This window comes from Oryza sativa, chromosome 1 (assembly GCF_034140825.1).
Source record: "Oryza sativa Japonica Group chromosome 1, ASM3414082v1".
NCBI lineage: Eukaryota > Viridiplantae > Streptophyta > Magnoliopsida > Poales > Poaceae > Oryza > Oryza sativa.
In genome coordinates this window covers 33,339,997-33,363,726 of record NC_089035.1, presented here as the reverse complement: position 1 = coordinate 33,363,726, position 23,730 = coordinate 33,339,997, and the positions used below count along the sequence as shown (strand labels likewise).

At 48.6% G+C, this 23,730-nt stretch overlaps 4 protein-coding genes across 7 annotated transcripts; 1 reads left to right on the top strand and 3 right to left on the bottom strand.

Moving 5' to 3' along the window:
- Positions 1–46: 46 nt before the first annotated feature.
- LOC4327153 (calmodulin calcium-dependent NAD kinase) lies at positions 47–10,519 on the top strand. The gene is made up of 8 exons (XM_015788095.3): positions 47–511; positions 8,011–8,234; positions 8,335–8,393; positions 8,538–8,768; positions 8,865–8,994; positions 9,093–9,403; positions 9,499–9,640; positions 9,740–10,519. The coding sequence occupies exons 1-8, from the start codon at positions 325–327 to the stop codon at positions 9,983–9,985; spliced, it is 1,530 nt and encodes a 509-aa protein (XP_015643581.1). The 5' UTR covers positions 47–324; the 3' UTR covers positions 9,986–10,519.
- Positions 10,520–11,469: 950 nt separating this feature from the next.
- Positions 11,470–13,099, bottom strand: LOC107278757 (uncharacterized). Its single transcript, XM_066306945.1, has one exon. It carries the CDS (start codon positions 13,034–13,036, stop codon positions 11,744–11,746), a length of 1,293 nt encoding a protein of 430 aa, XP_066163042.1. The 5' UTR covers positions 13,037–13,099; the 3' UTR covers positions 11,470–11,743.
- A 3,355-nt stretch (positions 13,100–16,454) lies between these two features.
- On the bottom strand, positions 16,455–18,126 carry LOC136351936 (uncharacterized). Its single transcript, XM_066304401.1, has one exon. The coding sequence runs from the start codon at positions 18,009–18,011 to the stop codon at positions 16,746–16,748; it is 1,266 nt and encodes a 421-aa protein (XP_066160498.1). The 5' UTR covers positions 18,012–18,126; the 3' UTR covers positions 16,455–16,745.
- A 97-nt stretch (positions 18,127–18,223) lies between these two features.
- On the bottom strand, positions 18,224–22,693 carry LOC4327151 (F-box/FBD/LRR-repeat protein At1g13570). 4 transcript variants are annotated; one of them, XM_015768802.3, is made up of 7 exons: positions 22,360–22,693; positions 21,610–21,834; positions 19,769–19,884; positions 19,579–19,688; positions 19,075–19,305; positions 18,827–18,979; positions 18,224–18,744 (listed from the first exon to the last, which is right to left on the bottom strand). In XM_015768802.3, exons 3-7 carry the CDS (start codon positions 19,842–19,844, stop codon positions 18,475–18,477), a joined length of 840 nt encoding a protein of 279 aa, XP_015624288.1. In that variant the 5' UTR covers positions 19,845–19,884; positions 21,610–21,834; positions 22,360–22,693; the 3' UTR covers positions 18,224–18,474. The 4 variants fall into 4 exon arrangements, with proteins under 4 accessions (XP_015624288.1, XP_066160495.1, XP_066160493.1 ...); XM_066304398.1 differs by having other exon boundaries at positions 19,769–21,834; XM_066304396.1 differs by having other exon boundaries at positions 19,579–19,884; positions 21,776–21,834.
- Between the last annotated feature and the right edge of the window lie 1,037 nt (positions 22,694–23,730).

Here is a 23,730-nt window from a genome sequence, read left to right as displayed (position 1 = left end):
TCGAGAAAAACCATCGAAACCTGACGCGATGCAGCGCTGCGTACGTGCTGCTGCGACGCGACGCGGCGATCTTTACCTTTTGCCTCGCTTCTTTCCCGCACGCGCGGCTCGCGCATGCATGCACGATGCGTATCCCCCTCCCGCACCGGTCCCTACCTTAGCTCCCTCCACCACCGCACACTTTTGGATCTCCCTCCCCTGCTCCACCCTCCTGGCCTCAAACTAACCTGCATCTTCGTCGACGCGCGACGCCCTAGCTTGGCGCGCGACGGACGGATCGATCATCGGCCGATGCATGCATGGGCGCCTGTGTTCTGAGCCAGCATGCGGCCAGCTGCATCGTCGTCCTCCTCCTCCTCTCGCGACCGGCTGACGATCAGCCGGCCGACGGAGAAGGACGACGTCGTAGAAGAGAAGAGGGACGGCGGCGACGTGACGGCGGCCGTGCCGAGGCTGGCGGTGTACGGCGCCGGCCGCGTGCACGAGATCGAGCGGTTCTCGCACTACGTTGGTACGTACGTACGGTTTCTCTCCATCGATCACCTAATTAATTTACGTTACTTTGTTTTTGTTTGAAGCCAAACCTTAAACGTACGTTGCTCTTCTCACGTTGTTAGCCAGCTAGCGCGTCGCGTCGTTTCTGAATTCTTAAATTCCATGAGACGTGTGCTCCGATAGTCCGATTCTTATAATGATTTTCATTGGGATCAGTTTTACATTCGTAAGAGCAAGTTTAATAGCATAACTCATTACTATCTCCAAATCATATATAGAAAATACAATAGTCAATTCATACAATAGCGCTTACTATACTATTAATACCCGATCTCACTTGTCATACACACATTACGTCTTGAAGCCGTGCTGCAGCTGGCTACATATCTATAGCCTGCTGTTTTTCTCTCTCTTTTTTTATCTCTTTAAAATATGTTTATAGTTGACTTATAGCCTGCTATTGTACCTGCTCTAACACATGAGGCAAAGAAGCAAAGCTAGTGGAAAAAAAAAGGGGGAAACTTGAATGCAGGTAAAGCGACTTTGGAGCCAGTCCATGGACGCATCCTCTGTATCGGATTCGATGCACAGAGTTTTGCATCTGAACATTTTGGTTAAGCTAGCTGTAGTGTAAAAAGTTCACATGGACCAAAACATTTTATTCTCAACACTTCACAAATGCAATAGAAATGACTCCGGCTCGGGCGCCTGATGGAGGGTTTTTAAAATCGGGAGCTGATTTCAGCATGACATCAGCGTCACGTATCCTTGCAAAACCACTTTAAATTGATTTTTCTCTTAAATTACTTACCCAAATTATGATCCGATCGCACTATTAAATTCATTACAATTAAAATTTCAAAACAAGACCACACATGGATATATTCCGACGAAAAAATAGCTTATTATTGAATTATTTTTAAATGTTGCACGATGTTCCATCAGGTATATCGGAATTGTTTCACTAAGTAGATCGAAAATGTTTCACTCGTTTAAATCGGGTGTTGTTTCACCTTATATAAAAACAATGTTTCAGCAAATAGCGAAAGAATGTTTCAGTTCACTATAACGTTAGATCTATGCATAGTGAAACATTGTGAGTACACTAGGTGAAACATTTTTTATGGAACAAAAAATGAAACGAATTCCCATAATAGAGGGTTTCCAAAATATGTAGGTGATTTGTTGCAATAGAGTATTTCAGTTCACTGCAACATTAGATCTATATATAGTGAAACATTGTGAGTGCACTAGATGAAACATTTTTTTGGAAAAAAAAATAAACCAAATTCCCTTAATAGAGGGTTTCTAAAATATGTGGATAATTAATTTGTTACAATGGAGTATATGTTGCAAATAAGTGGCAGGTGAGAGCAGAGACGTGGTGAGGCTCAGGGACAGAGAGCGCGCGTCGTGGAGGAGGGAGCGCCCGATATTTCTCCCTCCCCCGAGCGACCGATCCGGGGCATTCCCCAAATGCAATAGCCATTTTTTACGATCATCTGTAATAGTATATCGTACAGTTTTGTAGCGCCCGTTCCGTCGTGGCGCCTAGCGGGAAAACTATCTCTTAAAAACTCTATTTGCGAAATCTGTTTCTTTGCTTGTTGTCTAGTGTCCGTGCCATCTCAGATCTCAAATCCCCGATCTATCGCCGAGTTCAATCCCGAATCCAAATCCTTCCCAAATCAATTCCTCCGCAAAAGTCTATTTTGCCTCCCCGGGTTCGATGGGCCGAATCTCTCTCGGCCCATCTCCCCCTCCCTCCCCGGGTCTCTCTCTCTCTCTCTCTCTCTCTCTCTCCCTCTTCTCCGCTCTGCCCGCCCGTCGCGCGCGCGTGCGCGTGAGCCGCGCCGAGCCGAGCCCTCCTGCCTCGCGTGCGCGCGCCCGCGTGGCCGCTGCCCTGCCGCGCCTGCGCCGTCTGCGCCGCCCGGCCCCGCTGCCCCGCCGCACCTGGTGGCCGACCGCCTGGTCGCCGCCGCCGTCAGCCTCTGCCGCGTCTGCCCGCGCCTGCCGCCCGTGTCGTCGCCCCGCTCCAAACCGCCCCGCCGTCATCGCCGTCGTCATCGCCCGGCCCCCGCCACTCCGCGCGCAAGCTGCCAAGGGACGGAGGCAGAGCTCCTCCTCCCTCTGCCGCGTCGTCCCCGCTCCCTCCTCCTTTTCCCGAAGAGGCAAGGGGACAAGCCCCCTTTTCTCTCCCTCTTTTCCCCTTTTTCCTCCCGCCGGCGTCATCCTCCTCCCTCCTCCCTGTCGCCGCTTTGGCCGCGACCGCCGAACGCTAGCCCTCTCCTTTGACCGCCCTAAGTCGGTTCCCAAACCGACATTACCATCCTATAAACCCAAGCTTCCCCCTTTCCTTTCCTCTCCCATTCGCCTCCACGCCATTGCCGCCGCCTCCCGTGCTCTGTTCGCCGTCGCCGTTCGTCGTTGCGCGTGTCGGAGGAGCCGGCACGAGCAAGGACGCGGAAGGGGACTCCGAGCGCGCCCACTCCTTCCTCTTCCCCGGCCCGAGGCCGGAGAGATTACTCCCGCGCCGTCGGCCTCTCGTCACTGCGCCCGCCCGCACGGTAGTGCATCTCCCCGTTCTCCCTCCTCGCTCCATCTCCTCCCCTTAGACTCGGGTAGTAGCACGAGTAGCCTCCCCGTAGCTAGCCGGCGCCGCCCCGACCGTTGCCGCCGCTCGCCGTGTGCTCGCCGCCGTCGCCGCCCGAGCTCGGAAGCGCCGCTCGTCGCCGGCCTCGCTCGGCGCAGCTCCGCCCAATCCAACGCTAGCATCGGATTCCCGTAGCCGCGTAGATGCTCTCGCCGCCGGGAATCGGCCCCTCGTGACCTCGTCGCCGTTTCCCCCTTCTCCCGCCGCCGGTTGCCGCCGCCGCAATTCGCCGCCGTCGGGCATCCTCCGGCGAATCCGAGCAGTTGGCTCGTCTCCCCTCGTCCTGTGCAACCACCCGGTGTGCTCGCTTTCGCCTGTATCGCCGTGGTTCGCTCCGCCGCTCGCCGCTGTCGTCCGCCGTCCGTTTCGGCCGGCGTCGTCGTCTACCTCCCGCCGGCCCGCGTGGCAGCCACGTAGGCGCCACGTCGGCGCCAGCTCGGCCAAAACCGGGTCGAGTCGACCCCGGTTAGCCGCTCCCTCCCCATGCGCGCGGTCCACCGCGAGCCGTGAGGCTGCGCGTGGGCCCGCCGCATCCGCGTCCTCCGCGAACCGCGCGCGTGCACCGCGTCTCTCCCCCATCCTAGCGCCGCGCCGCGTGCTCCCTCCGCACGGTGAGCCGAGCCGCTGACAAGCGGGTCCCACTCGGGACCACGCGAGGTGAGCCCGGTCCACCGGCTCTCTCTCTCCTCCCCTCCCGCGCGCGCGTGCCTTGGGCCGCCTTGGGCCGGCCGGCCCATTTAGCTCGGCCGAGCCGCCCCTTTTCTCTCGGGCCGCGCCCTAGCCGTCCGAGGGAAGTGTAATTTCCCTCCCTCTTTTCTTTTCTTTTCTTTTCTTTTTCAAAAAGGATTTAATTAAATCCTTTTCCTGTAGACCAAAAATCCAATAATATTAGAAATTCAATATCTTCCCAACCGTAAATCCGTTTGACTCCGTTCAACTTCCAAAATCCCTCAAATCTTAAGATCTATCTAATGGCATGCTTAGAGGTCATTAATAGGGCTTTATTTTCGCCGTTTGTTGAGTTGTCCCGTTCTGCGCGTAGTTTCGGAGCCCGAAGACCCGCAGTGCGAGGATTTCGAGGATCAAGCTCAAGATCTCGAGCAAGGCAAGCCACCTTTGAACATTTCGAGCCTATATTTGAATTTAATCATGTTGCTTGAAAAATATTATGCATTGATAGGATCGCACTTAATCTGTTTGTCCCGTCTGCAAGGCAGATTGTCGGACCTACCTAGTTTGTTGCATTTGATCCTTCCTTTGTTAATTGTTATACCATGTTCCCTTGTAACCACCCAGTTGCGCCTCGAAAATCGTGCACTCTGCACGAGTATCGACGATCGCCTTCAAACTTAAAATCTGAAAAACTTCTTGGGTAAAACTTGGGTTTTACAAAAGACTTGGAAAACCCGACACCTGGGTCGGTGCTTGCGAACTAAATGAATTTTCCAAAACCGCGGACCGGGGAACGTACCGGGTGTACGGTTTCCCGCTCTTGCACTTAAGGACCGTTTCCTTGGAATTTCATCCAAACATAAGACAAGTACGACCACATGGGTGGAATGGGACACCCCTGGCTGAGTAACTAGCTTATCAGGGGAGCCTTGATGCCGAGAGACATGTGGATTCGCCGGGGTGGTGTCGGGGAGGACCCCTGGGTTTCCTGGCACAGTATGGTCTGGGACCTAATCTGTTGTTGGTCTGGGACCCCTCTCGTCGGCATATGGTAAACCTGTGTCGGCTTTGAAAATGCCTTGTCATGAAAGCTTGGAGGTCTCCCGACGTGGCTGATCCACACGGGCTGGGTGATCCGGGTTAGTAATGTCGTGTGGGTAAAGTGTACCCCCTCTGCAGAGGTTAACAAACTGTTCGAACAGCCGTGCCCACGGTCATGGGCGGATGTGAGGTGATTCCTAGTGTAGTTTTGTTTGACTACTACTTGTGAAATTGCTGTTGTGGAAAGGGGTTCGATGTTTAAAAAATCTGCAGCTGATGGGATCAGCTAGGCCCGGGTGGCCATTTGAAAGTTGTTGGCCCGGGTGGCCGTTTGAAAGTTGTTGGCCGGGTGCCAATCTTGATCAATTCTAAAGACTGATACATTTGCACATACTCCGACCGGACGAGACGCACTGTCTCATCCATGTTGTTTGAGAAGCACTCACTTAGTTGCTTTCAGAAAAGAGTTCAAATAAAATCAATTGCAAAAACAACAGCCTTTCCTTGAAGCCTGCATTAAACACTTATTTCCCATGGCTTGCTGAGTACTCCCGTACTCACACTTGCTCTATATAAATAATCTCCCCCCCAGTTGCTGAAGAAGATGAAGCGGATCCCGCTGACGAGAAGTTCTTCCAGGAGCAAGCCGGCTACGATGAGTTTTAGGGTTTCGGCCTAGTTCCCAAGTCGCGCCTGTGTTGTTTGGTCCAAGTCCTGGCTTCCGCTTCCCTTTTGTAATGCAGTTGTGAGCTCGGGATCTGTCCACAGCCTGACTTGATTGTACTCCTACTCTATAATAAAGAGACCTCTGTTGCTGTGATATTATGTCTTCCTGTGATACCAGCACTGTTTCCTGGGACTGGTATCGATTAACAGGTTAATTTGGAGCGTCACGGGCTAGTTTCGGTCGGTACTAGTTCGGGGCGTGACAAGTTTTCAACTGTATGTGTTCAGGTGTTCGATTACATCAGTGTTTTTGTCAAAGCTAATTCACCTTGCTGTTCATATCTATCCATCCATTATAAAAGATTTGAAAATATTTAACAAGATATAAATATGCGATATATCGCTTCACAAACATGTAAGTCAAACCAAAATACCCAATAAGCATAAGCATTAGCTCTCCCTGAAAAGGAGGTGATCTAGCCGCACCTTCCAGTATGGCTACCTTGTTACGACTTCACTCCAGTCCCAAGCCTAGCCTTAGGCATCCCCTCCTTACGGCAGTTTATTGGCTCGTTCATTCACTCGCTGGGTAAGGAGGCAGTGACTTACAAGATGTCGAAGGGAAAGTAGAACTTCTTCGGTGCTTGCCGCTACTGCCGCAAATCAACTCAAGCTCCTCGTTCCATCATGAAAGAGTAAAGCCCCAAAATAGGTACACAGCGTTTGCTATTGCAATAAGGGCTGCTCGCCTTTCCTTTTGACGGCTTGGCTTCCTATCGCTCCTATGTAGTGGTCGGCCTTAAAAGTATCTTTGGACGAGGTCCTACGGTAGGTAAGAGCACGCACAAGCACTTGACCGAAGGGGACCAACGCTTCTACTCCTCCACCGAGGAGCTTTTTTTAAGAATACCGAGTCGGGTTCTTCTCCTACCAGTATCGAATAGAACATGTTGAACAAGATCTTCTTCATGGAAACCTGCTCAATTTAGATTGGTAAAATCGTACAGATTTTGAAAAGAACCCCTAGGGGGTAGTGAAATAGAACGTGAAACAGTGCTGAGCTCCCAAGCAGTGGGAGGGGAAAGTGATCTCTGACCGCGTGCCTGTTGAAGAATGAGCCGTTTCATTCTTGCGAACGTACTCCCCAAGCGAGATACTTAACGCGTTAGCTACAACACTGCACGGGTCGAGTCGCACAACACCTAGTATCCATCGTTTACGGCTAGGACTACTGGGGTCCTGTCCAAGCCAAAGAACTTACCCCCGAAAAGTCCTGACAAATGATGATTGAGACGAGATTCCGCGTTTTTGAACCACGAAAGGCCAACTTTCATAATTAAACGCTGTCACTGTATGGATAACTCTTATTGTGAAAAGAGCTATTTACTCTATAATAGATAGGTAGAGCCAAAGAATGTGAACCCTTTGGAAGGCTGTGGGCGATGAGGGATTCGAACCCCCGACACCGTGGTTCGTAGCCACGTTTCGACTGTATATAAATTGCAATTAAATTTATAGAATTAAAAGTTAAGAGTTGACAAGATAGATTAAATATAATTATATTTATGGAATCAAAAGTTAAATAGTGTTGTACAATAAGTCCAATTAGCATTTCCAGCAACAGCCCCTAGCCCCCTATTGTAAAGCCTCTAAAGGTCTAATGGGGGTTGCCCCCATCTTCAGCTACAAACCCCATTTCTTAGGCTCCATCTCTGTGTGTGTGTGTTTTAGTACGCACATTATATTTATGTCTAGTTTAACACCAGAATAATTCAAACACGTAGAATTCAACCGTATTCAAATTTATAATTTTGAATACCATAATTCAAATTTAAATTCAAAATTTTCAACATTGCAAAATGCATAATAAAATTCAATTTTCACAATCACACACGTATGCAAGTTCACAAGAATTATATGATTTTTTTAAAATAACATATACTACAAACATGAATGGTTCAATCCGGACAACCGACTACTAGCGCGAGACATTGCTAGAGTTGCTACGCATGAGGTCAACGACCTGCGACGTGTCAGTGTGGAGATCACGTAGGTTGACGAACGACATCGGACAGGGCAACGTTGGACTATCCTAGCAAGATGGTGATCAGATAATAGCCGGCGGCACGACAAAAGAAAAGAGGGTAGCAACACAGTGAGAGCGCGAGAACAACGGGAGAAGCGCGCGCTAGGGAATTTTCACACGCACCAAAAAGAAAAAGAGATGGGGTTGGGTGTAGAGCCTCTAGGATTGAGGGCTATGGACAGAGATTTCGGTGCCTTTCTATTTTAGGGGCTTTAATAGCGGTCCTGCCGTCCTGCTGGATCTCAATTTTTCTCCTTTCACCCCAAAAACTATTTAGGGGTTTAATTAGTTTAGGGGCTCTGCTGGAGATGCTGTCTAGTCCGTGTAAATTTGCACGGCATAATCTGCTAGTTGTTCATTATCCTAAATATCAATCAAATGATATATTTTTTTTCAGCTAAGCAGATAGGGATTGAGGATGTGAGCGAGTGCCCCCACCTTTGTGCACTAGCTTACGGTTATCTGAAGAAGACTGAGGGTTATGAACAAAACCTACTCGCGTTCTTCCATAACAAAATAAACTCGGACGCTCTTCTCGTGCTGTTGATTGAGGAGCTAGACAAATGTATACTCGGCTACTTCTCCTTCCATTGGAAATTTGCCACTGAAGTAATCACACAGGTAGGAAAGATTTACTCATCCCGTGTTCTGCATTACCAATCAACTGTTAGTCCTTGAGATACTCTAAACACTGAAATGTTGGAGCCACTTAATTTCTTAGGTTCTAACAGCAGAGCAGCCTAGAAGAAAGCTCAAAACCATGGTGTTAGAAGCCACTAGGTAAATAATCATGCTTTATTAATCTGGAATATTTTTTGTAAGAATTAACCAGGATTGATTCTATTGATTTTGGTACAATTATGATCAAGAAAGAATGAAATCTGGTTCTTAATTGTTTTGTTTCTTCCTTTTTTGGACAAAAAGAAAGATGAGGTTTGAGAGGGTGTCAAGGAAGCTGAAGGTGACGAGGCTGTTCTCCACGCTGGTGGAGGAACTGAAGGTCATCGGGGTCACCTGCAACGACGGCCAGCTGCGCGACGCCGACGCCGACGTGATGGTCCCGGCGGCTCACCGCGACCGCAGCCCGGTCCTGCTCCTGATGGGCGGTGGCATGGGCGCCGGCAAGAGCACCGTGCTCAAGCAGATCATGAAGGGGTCAGTCCGTTCGTCCACTTCGATCACGGACTCGAGCAGGCACGCGTGACGCGGCGATTGAGCTGACCACCACCGTGGCGTACGTGCAAAATGCAGGTTGTTCTGGTCCGGCGCGGCGGCGCACGCCGTGGTGGTGGAGGCGGACGCGTTCAAGGAGTCGGACGTCATCTACCAGGCCATCAGCTCGCGCGGCCACCACAACGACATGCTGCAGACAGCCGAGCTGGTATACGTACCACGCTTGCCCTGAACCTGCTCAATCGTCAGCCGGATCGGTCTGTGTGGGTCTGGATGTGTCTGACACGTACGGTGTCGCGTGCGCAGGTGCACCAGTCGTCGATCGACGCGGCGGCGTCGCTGCTGGTGACGGCGCTGAACGAGGGGCGGGACGTGATCATGGACGGCACGCTGTCGTGGGAGCCGTTCGTGCTGCAGACGATCGCCATGGCGCGGTCCGTGCACCGGCAGCGGTACCGGATGGGCGTGGGCTACAAGGTCGCCGCCGACGGCAACGCCACCGAGCAGTACTGGGAGCCCGTCGAGGGCGCCCCCGTGCCCAGCGGGAGGAGGCCCTACCGAATCGAGCTCGTCGGCATCATCTGCGACGCCTACCTCGCCGTCGTCAGGGGGATCAGGTAATTAACCAACCAACTACAATTAACGTGTTCACGCGCCTGATCGAGCCTAGCTGACACGACACGATCGATCGATCGATCTACCCGTGCGTTAGGCGAGCCATCATATCGGGGCGAGCCGTGCGGGTGAGCTCGCAGCTCAAGTCGCACAAGCGGTTCGCCGGCTCGTTCCGCAAGTACTGCGACCTCGTCGACAGCGCCAGCCTCTACAGCACCAACACCATCGCCGGCGCGAAGGTATTATTCCTAACCCGTTCACCGATCGATTCCCCGTGTGATGATACCGTGCTGTGTGTTTGAGACGTTGTACGCGTGCGTATATATGTGCGCGTGCAGTTGATCGGGTGGAAGGACGTGGGGAGCAGGCTGCTGGTGGACGTGGAGGAGATCGGGCTGCTGGACAGGGTGAGCAGGATCAACGAGGAGGCCAACGGCGTGCACGAGCTGTACCCGGACGGCCACCCGACGGACGGCGCCGGGTCGGTGTGGGAGGATCTGGTGTCGTCGCCGGCCAGGGCCGCGATACAGCGGGAGCTCAGGGAGGCCATCCTCGATAGCGAGGCCTGCTTCCCGTCGCCGTAGGCTGCACAGCAGCAAGAGGCTATGTACCGATGCAGATTTGTTGGTTCGTTCGTTCACGTTCGCTCACGACACGATCGTACTATACGTGTCGTGGTGACGTAGTAGGTAGGGGTGATCTCTTTGTTTTTCCGTACACCAACTCTACTGTTTGATGATGGTATCGACGTTGACTAGTCGACCGATGCCATCCGTCGGCGATGGACTTTTCGGGAATCGTGACATCTGTCACGTGCTGATGCGCTGATGGGGCCATCTTACACAGGCAGCCCTCGACGCTTAGGGCCATCTTCCTTGAAGAGGTTAGAAACGTATTAGGCCTGAAAAGGGGCCCGAGTACAGCGCTGCAAGAGAAAAGAAGGTAGCAGCAACAGCATTTCGGCCCTGTTTCGCTATTTGAAATGCATGATTTTTTTTATTTTATTTTTGTGAGGATTGAAATGCAGGATTTTTTTTACTTTGGTCAAACATTGACATCATACTGTATCTCACACGTTTTCTTTGAGTAATTGTCTATATGATTCACATATTCTAGAACTGCACTATAGTAAAAGGGGTATTTTTTAAGAGAAACAGTAAAGGAGTAATAAGAAGGTCCTTTAGAAATTTATGGATTGTCCACTGGAGGTTTTCACTGATCTTTTCTGGAACTAGCCAGGTTCCCTTGGCTTGTAATTCTGCATCCAATGTTTTTGGAGAGCACGCAAAGTAGTGTTGATCTCTGTGAAAACCAGTTTCTTTTGACATCCTTAAGAGGAATGCGACAAATGCTAACTCAATGTTCGGTTGCAAAACCAAAAGAAAGCAAGAAATGGTAAGAAAATGTTCAGTTACAACGGCCTATTCAGAATGCGAGTCTTAAGGGCCTCAAACAAAATTGCTCTCTATTTCACCTGAAATACAAAAATGGACTGTGACCTGATGCATGTTGCAAGCACAGTTCAGAATGTTTACATACTTACTTACCTCAGACGAAAATATGATACCAACAAAATGAATTAATCATGAACGTAATATACTATGCCCAACTTAGCAAGCATCATGTCTTGTGCATTGCACTACCAGGTAACCTCTTAACCATAAAGAATCAACAGAATCTGCAGGTACCAAAGAGCAAAAAGACAACATGCAATTCTGAATTCTGCAGAGTTGAGTTTTCAATAGGAAGTTCAGAGAGGGATAACCAAGCTTGACCGAAAATTTAATCAATCCATCATGGTAAAGAATACAAAAGAAATCAAGATTCAACCATTTTGGGTTCTGCATTCAGTTTAGAACCTCAATGTTCACGCTTCATTCAGTAACTTTTCAAGAGAACCAGAGAAGCCCTGACAGAGCTACATAACCAAATATCAGAAACCATAAAATTCCAATTCGTTCAAGGCAAATGTGCACAATCATCTATCAATTAAAACGTTGTGCACTCGTCAAAGAAAATATAAGCACAAGTGCACAACCATATGCACATGTCCACACTGAATATCAGTTGCAGCACAGGATATAGATATACTAATGACTGAATCATCCAATTAAGTGGGAAACACACATTAGCAAACGGTGCACTGCAATTGTAGTACACATTGATCATAGCTGCAATAGCCAAGAGATTTATACTAGAAAAAGGTGTTCTGCTTCTGCTAATGGTTGGAGACTAATCAGAAACTACAAGCTCAGCACTACAATACTATCCAAACTTCCAAACTCAGCAAAAAGAAACAAAGACAATGGAGACGAAGCACACGTCGGGGATCACAAACAAGCTTACCCGTTGAGCAACCAAACTTGAGAGGAGTAGTTCGATGGGTCTTGCTCCGGGAAGCAGAGCTCCACCTGGAGTGCAGGTTTTCCCGTCCATTTCCCGCAGTCTCTGCAGGGGTAAAGCGCCGGTGCGCCGCCGCCCTGCCCGGGAATCCGATGATCGAAGAAGTAGACGCCGCCCTCGAAGCCGGGGTACTGATCCGTGTTGTACGATCTGGAGCAGCCGCGCCCGACGAACAGCATCCTGCCCTCCAGCGAGGGCAGCTCCCTCCAGATGTATCGAACCACGTCGCCGTCGGATCTGGAGCAGGGATCCCCGACGAACAGCATCGTCCGGCCATCCAGTAAGGGCGCGTCGCCGTCGCCGTCGTCGTCTTCCTCGGGCTGTGCCATCCGGAACACCTTGAACGCCGACGTGGACTCTCCGGGACGAGGAGAGCACCTCACGACCATGAGCAGCTCTCCGCTGGACTCCACGAGGTAGCGCGCCACGACGTGCTGCCCGTCGTAGCCGCGCCCCTGCGACGAGAAGCAGCGATACTCCCATTGCACTTGAGGCGGCGCGTTCGCTTCGTCATCGAAGCCCGGATTGCCCACGACGATGTGCTGCCCGTTGGTGAGGAAATGGAAGGCTCCATTGTGGCGCACGACGTCCACCGCATCCCAGCACGCGTCCTCCATGAAGAAGCAGCCGATGACCACCTTATCGTCAATTCGCCAGAACGCAATCTTCTGCCGGTGGTGGCCCGGTACGGGAGCACAATTGTTGACGAATCCGGCGACCACGCATCCATCCATAAATGGGTCCGACGAGAGGGTGGCGGCGTTGATGAACAGCGGGTCGCGCGGGCGCAGCCGCTTCTGCCTAGGCCGCAATACAGGCTCTTCGCGGTCCAACTGGATCCAGACGGGGAGAACGAAGGTATTCGGGGTTTGGTGGAGATTGGTGAGGAAATAATCTCGATAACCCTGAGCTCGAGGATGAGCAGTGGAGACGAAGGCCCAGCCGCCGTCGTACGAGCCGAAGTAGCAAGCGTGGCGAATCCACTCCGGGACGAAGAAGGGGTGGGTGGCGCAGTCGCTCAGGACGCAGGAGAAGGCCAGCTGCTCGGCGAGCGGCAGGATGAGATACGGCAGCTTGGGGGGCGGGAGCAGGGGCGGGAGCCGCTCGAGGTGCTCGCGCCATGGTCGGCAGACGCCGGCGAGGTGCACGCGGTTGTACACGCAGGGGAGGCGGTTGGCGATCTCGCGCACGACGGCGTCGGTGAGGTCCGCCCATGGCGGGAAGTCGGCCATGAGAGACGGAGACGGTGGGGGAGGGAAGAGGAGGGGAGGTTGCGGACTGGGGTGGAGAAGAAGAAGACCAGAGGGATGGGAAGGTTTGATTCCTCTTGTAGCTTCGGGAGGAGGGAGCTGTGTCTGTCTTCGGAGTGGATTAAGGGTTGGTTTGGTTTGTTGCCTAAATAGGTCTTACTAAATTTTGTCAGTGTCAAATTTTGGTAAGGTAAAGTTGTGTTTGGATTGAAGCCAAAATAGCCTAAGTTCACTATTGAAATGACCTATTTTTTTAGGCATGTCAAATTTGGCTTCAAACCAAATAGACACTAAACACTATTAAAATTGTCAAATATTGATAAGCCTAATTTAGACCTCAAACCAAACCAGCCCTAAATTACTTTTTATACTGCAATGAAATGGGCCGGGGAAGCTAGGGCTGTCTGGACCCACCCACTAGGGCTCGTGTGGGCCCGTACTGCCCATAATTCAAGAAACTTAACAAACCCATTCATTTTCATCTCGAATCAAATTAAAAGAGACTATGTCGTCATATTTTTCACAGCATGTACTGTACCTAAATTACATGTGTAATTCTAATGTAAGTCTCATAATTATATGTAGGTTTATAAATTGCGTATATAATTTTAGTGTATTTACAACTTAAATAGGAGAATTACTAATACTGATTAATTAACAAATAACATAAATAAGGGAAGAGACAAATCAGAAGAGAGGAGCGAGGGATATCTCTGTCCATGCCGGCCGTGATATACGGATGTGAGTCACCCACGACGCATGCAAAGCGCATCCTGCAATTCGGACTATCCGACTGAAATCGAACCAAAATGTGGCGACAGAAATTTAGCGATATCTAATTAAAAAAATGCATATTACACATTTTCTCGATTCCAATAACTTATCGAATAGGCAGTCTCTGCCTCTCTGGTCATCAGGCTGCCGTGAGGGGTAGGGGCGGGCCTACTTCAATTCAAGCTGAATACCCAAGATCTTTTTTAAGAAAAAAAAATATAGTATGTACTATGTATATGTGTGTGAAGAAAATGAAAAAAAAATGATGTATTCAGTTCATCTTCTTCACTGCTTGGGCCTGCTTGCCGCCTCCCTGCTTTCCTGGCCCAACTCGATGGCCTAAACAACCCAAAACTAGCTGGCAGCAGTGTTCACTCACCATCGTAGATGGCCTTGCCTGCCTGTGTCACATCGAGTAGCTCTTGAAAATTTTCCAATGCCACACGCCGCACCCCTAGACGCAACTGCGATGCACGATGGAGGAGTGGAGCACGGGACGTCGCCACATTTTCTTTGAGTAATGTCTATATGATCCACATATTCTAGAACTGCACTATAGTAACAGGGGTATTTTTTAAGAGAAACAGTAAAGGAGTAATAAGAAGGTCCTTAAGAATCACTGTAATTCTGCATCCAAATGTTATGGAGAACACGCAAAGGAGTGTCGGTCTCTGTCAAAATCAGTTTCGTTTAACATCCTTTAGAGGAATGCAACAAATGCTAACTCAATGTTCGGTTGCAAAATCAAAAGAAAGAAAGAAGTGGTAAGACAAGAACAGAGCAAGAAATGCTAAGACAATATTTGTTGGAATTAATAGATGGGCTTTAGCCCACTCAAAGATTAATTCTTTGAGTAATCACAAAAGCCCAACTCATAGGATAGCATGTATGGGGAGTTTAGTACCACCTTACTTATTCTAGGAGAGGAGGACCTCCTTAAAAGGGAGGATGCCCTCCTAGCCACTTGAATCATGTGTGGTGGAAAGAAGAGAGGAAACACGCGTGTGCACGACGATGCCAGCCTCCTTTTGCAGGGAGACCTATCTCTATATAAACTGAGCCAACGCCTTCACGCAACACACATAAACCAGGGCGCCCTGATCATGCACGACGATGTAGCCTCCTTTTGCGGGGCGACCTATCTCTATATAAACCGATGTAGCCTCCTTTTGCGGGGCGACCTATCTCTATATAAACCGAGCCATCGCCTTCACGCAACACACATAAACCAGGGCGACGATGCTAGCCTCCTTTTGCAGGGCGACCTATCTCTATATAAACCGAGCCACCGCCTTCACGCCGTCGCTCGTACACTACTCCATCCTCTCCGGAACCTCTACCTTCGACGTCCTGCACTAGGTTTTTGGGAAGCACTTTGCACCAGGTTTTTAGGAAACACTTTGCGCGACTGCTCCCTGTTCGTCCTGCACCGGGAAAGGCGGCAATAAGGTTTTTGGGAAGCGCTTTGCGCGACTACTCCCTGCTCGTCCGCGACGGCTCGTCTTCCTCTCCGCTCGCGTGCTACGAGGCGGCAATAAGGTTTTTGGGAAGCGCTTTGCGCAACTACCCCATGTTCGTCCGTGACTGCTCGTCTTCCTCTCCGCTCGCATGCTGTGCGGCGGCAATAAGGTTTTTGGGAAGCGCTTTGCGCGACTGCTCTCTGTTCGTCCGCGACGGCCCATCTTCCTCTCCGCTCGCGTGCTGCGCGCCTTCGTCGACGCCCGCAACCACGAGTAGTTCCTGCTGAGCAACCGGTCTTTCCGTAACCTCGGTACGTGTTCGACATGTTGCGCATATTTGATCTGTTCATGTTTTACTGCTTAGTTTACACGTGTAGATCCTATAATGCATTTATGCTAGTTTACATCTGCAATATCATGATTTATTTATGGAATAAATTAAATCATTATGTGCTTATAATTTCAACAATATTCAGTTACAAGGTCTATTCAGAATGCCATAAGGGCCTCAAACAAAATTGCTCGCTATTTCAATCTGAACAACAAAAATGGACTGTGACCTGATGCATGTTGCACGCACAGTTCAGATGAGAAATTATTCCGGCATCATGGTTCATGAGAATGTTTAGCTACTACTTACCTCGGACTAAAATACGATACCAACAAAATGAACAGGTTAAACATGAGCCCTAAAACAGATGAGGGTAAGATACCATGCCAACTTAATTAGCAAGCATTGCGTCTGTGTATGACAACTTTTTGAGAGGTGTCTTGTGTATTACATATCAGGTAACCTGCTAACCATAAAGAATCAGCAGGTTCCAAAGAGGAAAAATATAGCCTGCAATTCTGCAGAATTGATTTGTCAATAGGAAATTTGACTAAGCCAGCAGAATCTGCAGGCACCAGAGAGGCATAACAAAGCTTGACTGAAATTTGATAAATCCATCATGGTAAAGAATACAAAATAAATCAAGATCCAACCATTCTGGGTTCTTCATTCAGTTTATAACCTCGATATTCATACTTCATTCAGTGGCTTTTCAAGAAAAGCCCTGACAGAGCTACATAACCAAATATCAGAATCCATAGAAATCCAATTCGTGCAAGGCAAAGGTACAACACCATCTATCAGTCAAAACGATGTGCACTTCACAAAGAAAATATAAGCACAACCATACGCACATGTCCGCACTGAAAATCAGTTGCAACAGGAATATACTAATGATTGAATCATGCAATTAAGTGGGAAGCAGAAATTATCAAACGGTGTATTGATCATAGCTGCAATAGCAAAGAGATTTCTACTAGAAAAAGGTGTTCTGCTTCTTCTAACAGTTGGAGACTGATCAGAAACTACAATCTCAGCACTACAATACCATCCAAACTTCCAAACTCAGCAAAAAGAAACAAAGACAATGCAGACGAAGCACCTGTTAGACAGATCAAAAACTAGCTTACCCGTTGAGCAACCAAACTTGAGAGGTGTAGTTCGATGGGTCTTGCTCCGGGAAGAAGCGGTCCACCTGGAGTGCAGGTTTTCCCGTCCATTTCCCGCAGTCGCTGCAGGGGTACTGCGCCGGCGCGTCGCCGAGCTGCCCGGCGATCCGATGATCGAAGAAGTAGATGCCGCCCTCGAAGCCAGGGTACTGATCCGCGTCGTAGGATCTGGAGCAGCCGCGCCCGACGAACAGCATCCGGCCTTCCAGCGAGGGCAGCTCCCTCCAGATGTACCGAACCACATCGCCGTCAGATCTGGAGCAGGGACGCCCGACGAACAGCATCGTCCGGCCATCCAGTGAGGGTGCGTCGTCGTCTTCCTCGGGTTGTGCCATTCGGAACACCTTGAACGCTGACGTGAACTCTCCAGGACGAGGAGAGCACCTCACGACCATGAGCAGTTCTCCGCTGGACTCCACGAGGTAGCGCGCCACGACGTGCTGCCCGTCGTAGCCGCGCCCCTGCGACGAGAAGCAGCGATACTCCCATTGCACTTGGGGCGGCGCACCCGCTTCAGCGAAGACCGGATTGCCCACGATGATGTCCTCCCCCTTGGTGAGGAAATGGAAGGCTCCATTGTGGCGCACGACGTCCACCGCATCCCAGCACGCTTCACCCATGTAGAAGTAGCCGACGACCACCCTATCTTCAATTTGCCAGAACGCAATCTTCTGGCGGCGGTAGCCGGGTATGGGAGCTTGATCGTTGATGAGTCCGGCGACCACGCATCCATCCATAAATGGGTCCGACGAGAGGGTGGCGGTGTAGATGACCAACCGATGCAGCAGCGGCTTCTCCTCAGGCGCCAATTCAAGCGCTTCGCGTTCCAACTGGATCCTGTTGGGGAGATTGAAGGTGCCCGAGGTGCCGGCCAGATTGGCGAGGAAGTACACTCGATTAGCTTGAGGATGAAGAGTGGAGAGGAAGGCCCAGCCGCCGTCGTACGAGCCGAAGTAGCAAGCGTGGCGAATCCGCTCCGGGACGAAGAAGGGGTGGGTGGCGCCGCCGCTCAGGACGCAGGAGAAGGCCGGCTGCTCGGCGAGCGGCAGGATGAGATACGGCAGCTTGGGAGGCGGGTGCAGGGGCGGGAGCCGCTCGAGGGACTCGCGCCATGGTCGGCAGACGCCGGCGAGGTGCACGCGGTCGTACACGCAGGGGAGGCGGTTGGCGATCTCGCGCACGACGGCGTCGGCGAGGTCCGCCCATGGCGGGAAATCGGCCATGAGAGACGGTGGGGGAGGGGAGAGGAGGGGAGGTTGAGAAGAAGACCCTTGTGCTGGTTTGATTCCTCTTGGCTTCTGGAAGCTTCGGAAGGAGGGAGCTGCGTCTTACGGAGTGGAGTACTTTTTATACTGCAAGGAAATGGGACGGGGAAGGTAGGGCCGTCTGGGCCCACCCACTAGGGCTCGTGTGGGCCCATATTGCCGATAATTCAAAAAACAAAGACCATTTTTCATCTCAAATCAAATTACAACGATTATACATTTGCTCGATTCCTATAACTAATCCAATAATAATTCAAGAAACATATGGCTCATCCGAAGTTAAGAACATCCTACGTTTATGCGAGTGATTATGACAACTTATGGCATTGACTACAGGGCTCCACAACGGTCAACTTAACTCTAGCGGGAACTTTATCCTCGATGTATCTTCCGATAGCCACAAGCGCTGTACGGGCTTCCCTCAAAATACTATGCGCATGGTTCTGCACCGTTCAAATCTTTCGTCAGAACACCTAAAATCATACGGATACAGGGTGTCCAAAGTAAGACACTCGAGCGACACCGAGTTCTTGAGGATATAACAAGTTAGCTCAACCAAGCTCTTAGCAGAGCTAAACCCTGTGATCTCCACATTCTTGAGGTGGCAATGGTGGTCTTCAGCCATCTGCCTCAAATGTGACTTTGAGGAATGTCCTAGAATTGATTCATGCTTCATAGGATCATTTGTTACCTGAAGATGAAAACAAAGTATAGTCAATTGACCTGACACAGTGACCAGATAACTTTGCAGGATAGGATGAACAGAGCTTTACATCCAAGTTCAAAGTCTCCAAGGAAGGAGACGCATCAAGGAAAGAAACCAGAGAAAAATAGTCATAGGACGGCGAAAAGGTTCCGGAGCTCAAACAAATGGTCAGGTGCTTGAGGTAGAGGAATTTGGTAGGCAGCATTGGTGTATTAACCACCTGCGCAACCAATATGCCACGTCTCAGATCAATTATTCAAAAGCCATGTGATACACATACATTGCTAATCGACAACACAAAGTTTTAGAGTATACCTCATCATAGGAGCTTAAGGCAAGAGTATCAATATTTGGCATACTGGATGGAAGCTCAGAACGAGCATAACAGACAACATTTGGATGGCGCATGCTTAAGTTCTTCATTTGCAATGTTTCCCCAAGCAACAGTTCCGCCTTTCCGCTAAGGTCTAAAGTGGAGAGATTTGGAACTTTGCTCTCTATCAATTTCAGCCTCACGCATCCATGAACCCTCAGGCAGCTGAACCGCTGCAGCACACAAGGTATCCTTAGGCAAATTATATGATCGCAGTGAATGAGTGCCAACTGCTCTAAAGCAAGAGAGTTTGAAAGAAGGCACTCTAACTCATCCCCTGTAATACGCACGTATTGCAGATGCAACTTTGTTAGTCTTCTGAAGGGGCCAAGTTCAGTTGCGGGACGGAAGATACAAAAGCCAAGTTCAAGATACCGGATTGAGTTCCGAACCCCATCAGATAAAAGTGCGCAGGGAAAGTTGTACGTTATCTCCAGTCTACATACCATAAGGGTGAGTTCTTCAATGCCTGGTGTAACAGCAACTTGAAGCCAATTGTCAAGATTGTGATATGCGGTACCAGATAATTCAAGCTTCAATGTCTTCACACCAATGCCTGAGTGGTTTCCCAGAATAGAGTCAATTCTGTGGCTGATATCCCCTCCATACGTAAATGCTTTGGGTCTAAACACATACTTATTGAAGGTGAGGTTGGGATAGCACCTCCAGGAACATAGAAAGGAATGAGACAGGCAAGCAGTGCGAGCAGCATCACGCATTGGCATTAGGGAATGTATATGACGCCAGATATCCTGCATGGACAAACATAGGAAGAGAGGTTCAAATTTGGGATTGTAAAGCCAAATGGTTACTTAAACCAGATAAAGAAGAACAGTGCGACGACATGGAGTACTAGCTCTCCACATGATGCATGCAAGGTGCGCTGCCTTGCTTAGGTACATAGTGCAGTGGAATGTAACCTTCGTAGGTAAATTGAGCCTTGCATAGAAAAGTTTATCACTAACAGTGTTATCACTTATCAGTGATTCTCTGAAAGAAAAGACAGTTACTGGTGGGTAGCAGTGATTAACTACTATGAAATATACTCAATTGGCATTAGAGCACTGAGTAGACAACTATATTAGTTGCTGTGCAATTGTGTCAAACAAAAATGCACGGAGATGATGTTTTATTGTGCAACAGAAAAAAAATGCAATTTCTGCATAGGGTAGTACACCTGAGAGCCTAACCAAACTGGAGCCCAATAAATAGAAACTAGCAGTTTTGAGTTTTGACAGTTACAGAGTAAGATAGACATAAACCTCATTAAATACATGAAAGAGATAATAGATCAGAAAGGACCATACACATCATGAAATTCGCTATTCAACCCATCAGATAGCATCATAGCAATATGGTAAAATCAATGCCCCATAGTGAATTGTGAAGCCAGTGACAATATTGATCAGTTCTCCTTTCCATTTTTTTTATAGAAAATGAAAATGTCAATCAATGTCCCCAGGAAATTGGTGACAGCACAACATTTTCACCAGGGTATGACAAAAGCATCCCGCTTATGTTAATCTACCAACAGTGGACTTTTTTTTTCCGATTCTTCTGGAATGAACACACATACCTGACATGGTTAGGTGTGCTAATACTTGGCATACCTGCTTGTATTTGGAGATCACAAGTTACAGTTGCTAGACTTTTGAGGGGAAATAGGACTTAATGATGCTTGCCAGGCCTTCTGGCCATTGGCCAATCTAAAACACAACCATCTCATAAGTTTACCTTCTTGGGAAGCTAAAGACAATGTTCAATGTTATAAAAGTGCACCAGTACATAGGGGGCTGATGATGATTTAACAAACTCTTGGTGTAAAGACATGCTTAATATGTATCTATGGGGTAAGGGTGATTGAGATCTCAATATGCTTAAGAATAAACACTGGAGTATATTACTGTTTTTAATCCGGAGGATTAAAGATTCCAGTGAAGCTGCTACTGTAACTGTTCTCTGCAAAGGTTGGTAATACCAGTCGCATATCTCCAGAATTTGTGAGATGGACAGCTCACAAGGTGGGAAATCTTATATTAAGAGTTTGCTTAACAGTAAAATTATATATCTTTATTACACATTTAGGGGAAACCGTATTACTCAACAGTCATATGCTTCATTATTAGTGAATACACACTCAAGCTGCCTGGCGAAAAAAAAATATGCACTCAAGCTCTAGACGGTAGGAAGAGCAATGTCATGGAATGAAATGCATATCCATCTGATAATTCGAGGAGGCAACCTTAATAGGTGAGCAGTGTATGGGGTAGCATGGCATGTTTATGTGGAAGAGACTAAGTTGCACATTTAGAGTTCTGGTGAAAGTATCTGCACAACAGTGGGTCTAGTGCACAATAATAGTCACATGAAAAAGAAGAACAGGCCTCTGCTAATTTAAGAGAAATTAAGATAACTCTTGGGAGTCTACTCATCAAGATAACATGTGACCTAAGACTCATGGCAGACAGGAAAGCTACCAAGTTAGGAGCGTAGGGGCTGTAGCCTTTAGCAATTGGAGATCCGTTCCCTGCTTACAGATATTATTTAGCTAGCATAGTCCAAAGAACTTGTTTGTTAAAGGCCATTATGGTGAAAATGTGCTTGCAACATAAGCCCCCCATCTTCAAAATTTATGTGGCATACCTCTGGAAGGTCTGGGATTGAGCAACCCTTTTGTTTATTCGCTGAAGCAGCCGATTCATCTGCAACCCAACAAGGTAACAACCATGGTTATGACAGCCCAATCCCAGACATGAATATATTTTCTTAAGATAATGGATAAGAATTCGGCCTCTATATCTGAACATGAACCCCAGACATGAATAGATGAAAGGAAAAAAAAAAAGAAACGAACTCAGCAAAGGCAATGACATCTTGAATCTCCTCCCAATCTCTCTTTTTTGTTCAAGGAATCAACGTATTTGTTCCCACATGAAATTTCTCATTGCTTACTCATGTGAAAGAGAAAATTTTGGTTCAACAGGGGGAAGCAACGACACTAGCTAATTACCTCTACAGCTCTACTGTGAACAAGCGTCTAGTTTTTTTTTTTAGATAATAAGCGCCTAGTTAGCAAAACAAAATTATTTTTTTCTTTAAAGAAAGAGCTGCATATATGAGGTTAAAAATACTAGTAGAACACAAGAAGATGATTTCCGGAACATATGCACGTAACAGAAGAGAGGGTGCTAAGAGGAGTTGGTAAGAGGAGAGGAGAGGAGGCTTACTCCGGGCAAGGATTTTCCGGCGACGCCGCTGCTGGTTACGCTGGATGGACAAGAGCCGCTGCAACCCCATGGTAGGAGTAGACGACGCTTCTTCCTTCTTCATATCACTGCTCCTCTTCCACCTTTATCTATCTGCAGCCTTCCCTTCTTCAAGTGCGCCTCGCGGCGGGATAGCACGCGGGCAATCGGGTTGGGGGTGCGCGGGGAGGAGATGAGGGGGAGCCGTGCCCGTGACGAGGTGGGATGGAGGGAGGCGCGCGGCGACGGTGAGGTAACGCCGCCGAGCAGTGTTGATGGCACGATAGTCTAATCGGAGGATGCCGATTTGATGAGCATAGGAACTGTTAGCCCTCTCTGTATTTGATTTGGTTTGGAACTCAATTCAGACTACAGTACGATTACTAGACCAGTCTTGGGAAATTTAACTATTTGTCACTTTTACGTTTCACAATTAACCAAATACCCTCCCCTTCGTTTTGTTTACCAGCCACAAGGTAGAGGATACGCCTCCGCTACAGCCGCGCACGACAACAAGACATGGAAAACAAGTTATTATATGATCTCTGAACCCTGTGAAAATCAGTTTATTTTAGCATCCATCCATCATAGGATTGCAACAAATTAATGCTAGCTCAATGCTCAGTTGCAATACTGAAAGAAATAAAGATATGCTAAGGCGTTGTTCAGTTATAACATATAACAACAGAGCAAGAAGTGCTAAGACACACAATTGCTAGGAAATGTCGGCACCAACTACAATTCCTTGATTTGGAAATCTTGGTCACCTGCGAAATGCAAATTTTATGCGTGGCTTATGATACAAATAGAGTTTGGACATCCGACCGGCTAACTGCAAGAGAATGGCAAAACAATGGATTGTGCCCCTTATGTCGGGAGACGAACGAGACGGTATGTCACCTGGTCGCCTCTTGTAGATACACCATGAGTATTTGGAGGCTAACGGCCAGCTGAGTTGCCTATCAGCAATTGGATCTGAACCATTGGGACCCATGCCAAAGCGTTCAAGAGTGGTGGGACATGCTAAACAACAAAAAGGAAGTGCCCAAGAAAGAACTGTGATCCTTGACCCTACTCATTGTGTGGGAAATTTGGAAGGAAATGAATCAACGGATCTTCAAGCACAAGGAAACAACGGCTCCCAATCTTATGGCGAAAATAAAGGAAGAGACAAGAACCTGGATCATGGCAGGTGCAAGGCGGCTTGGAGAATTCCTCCCTTCGTAGCAATAGCCTCTTTGTTTTTGTGTACAGTTTCCCTTTTATCCATAGGGGCTGTATTTTTTTTACCTCTATATCCAATGAAATAGCACAATCTCGTGCTGATTCTTTAAAAAAAATAAAAGAAGAAGT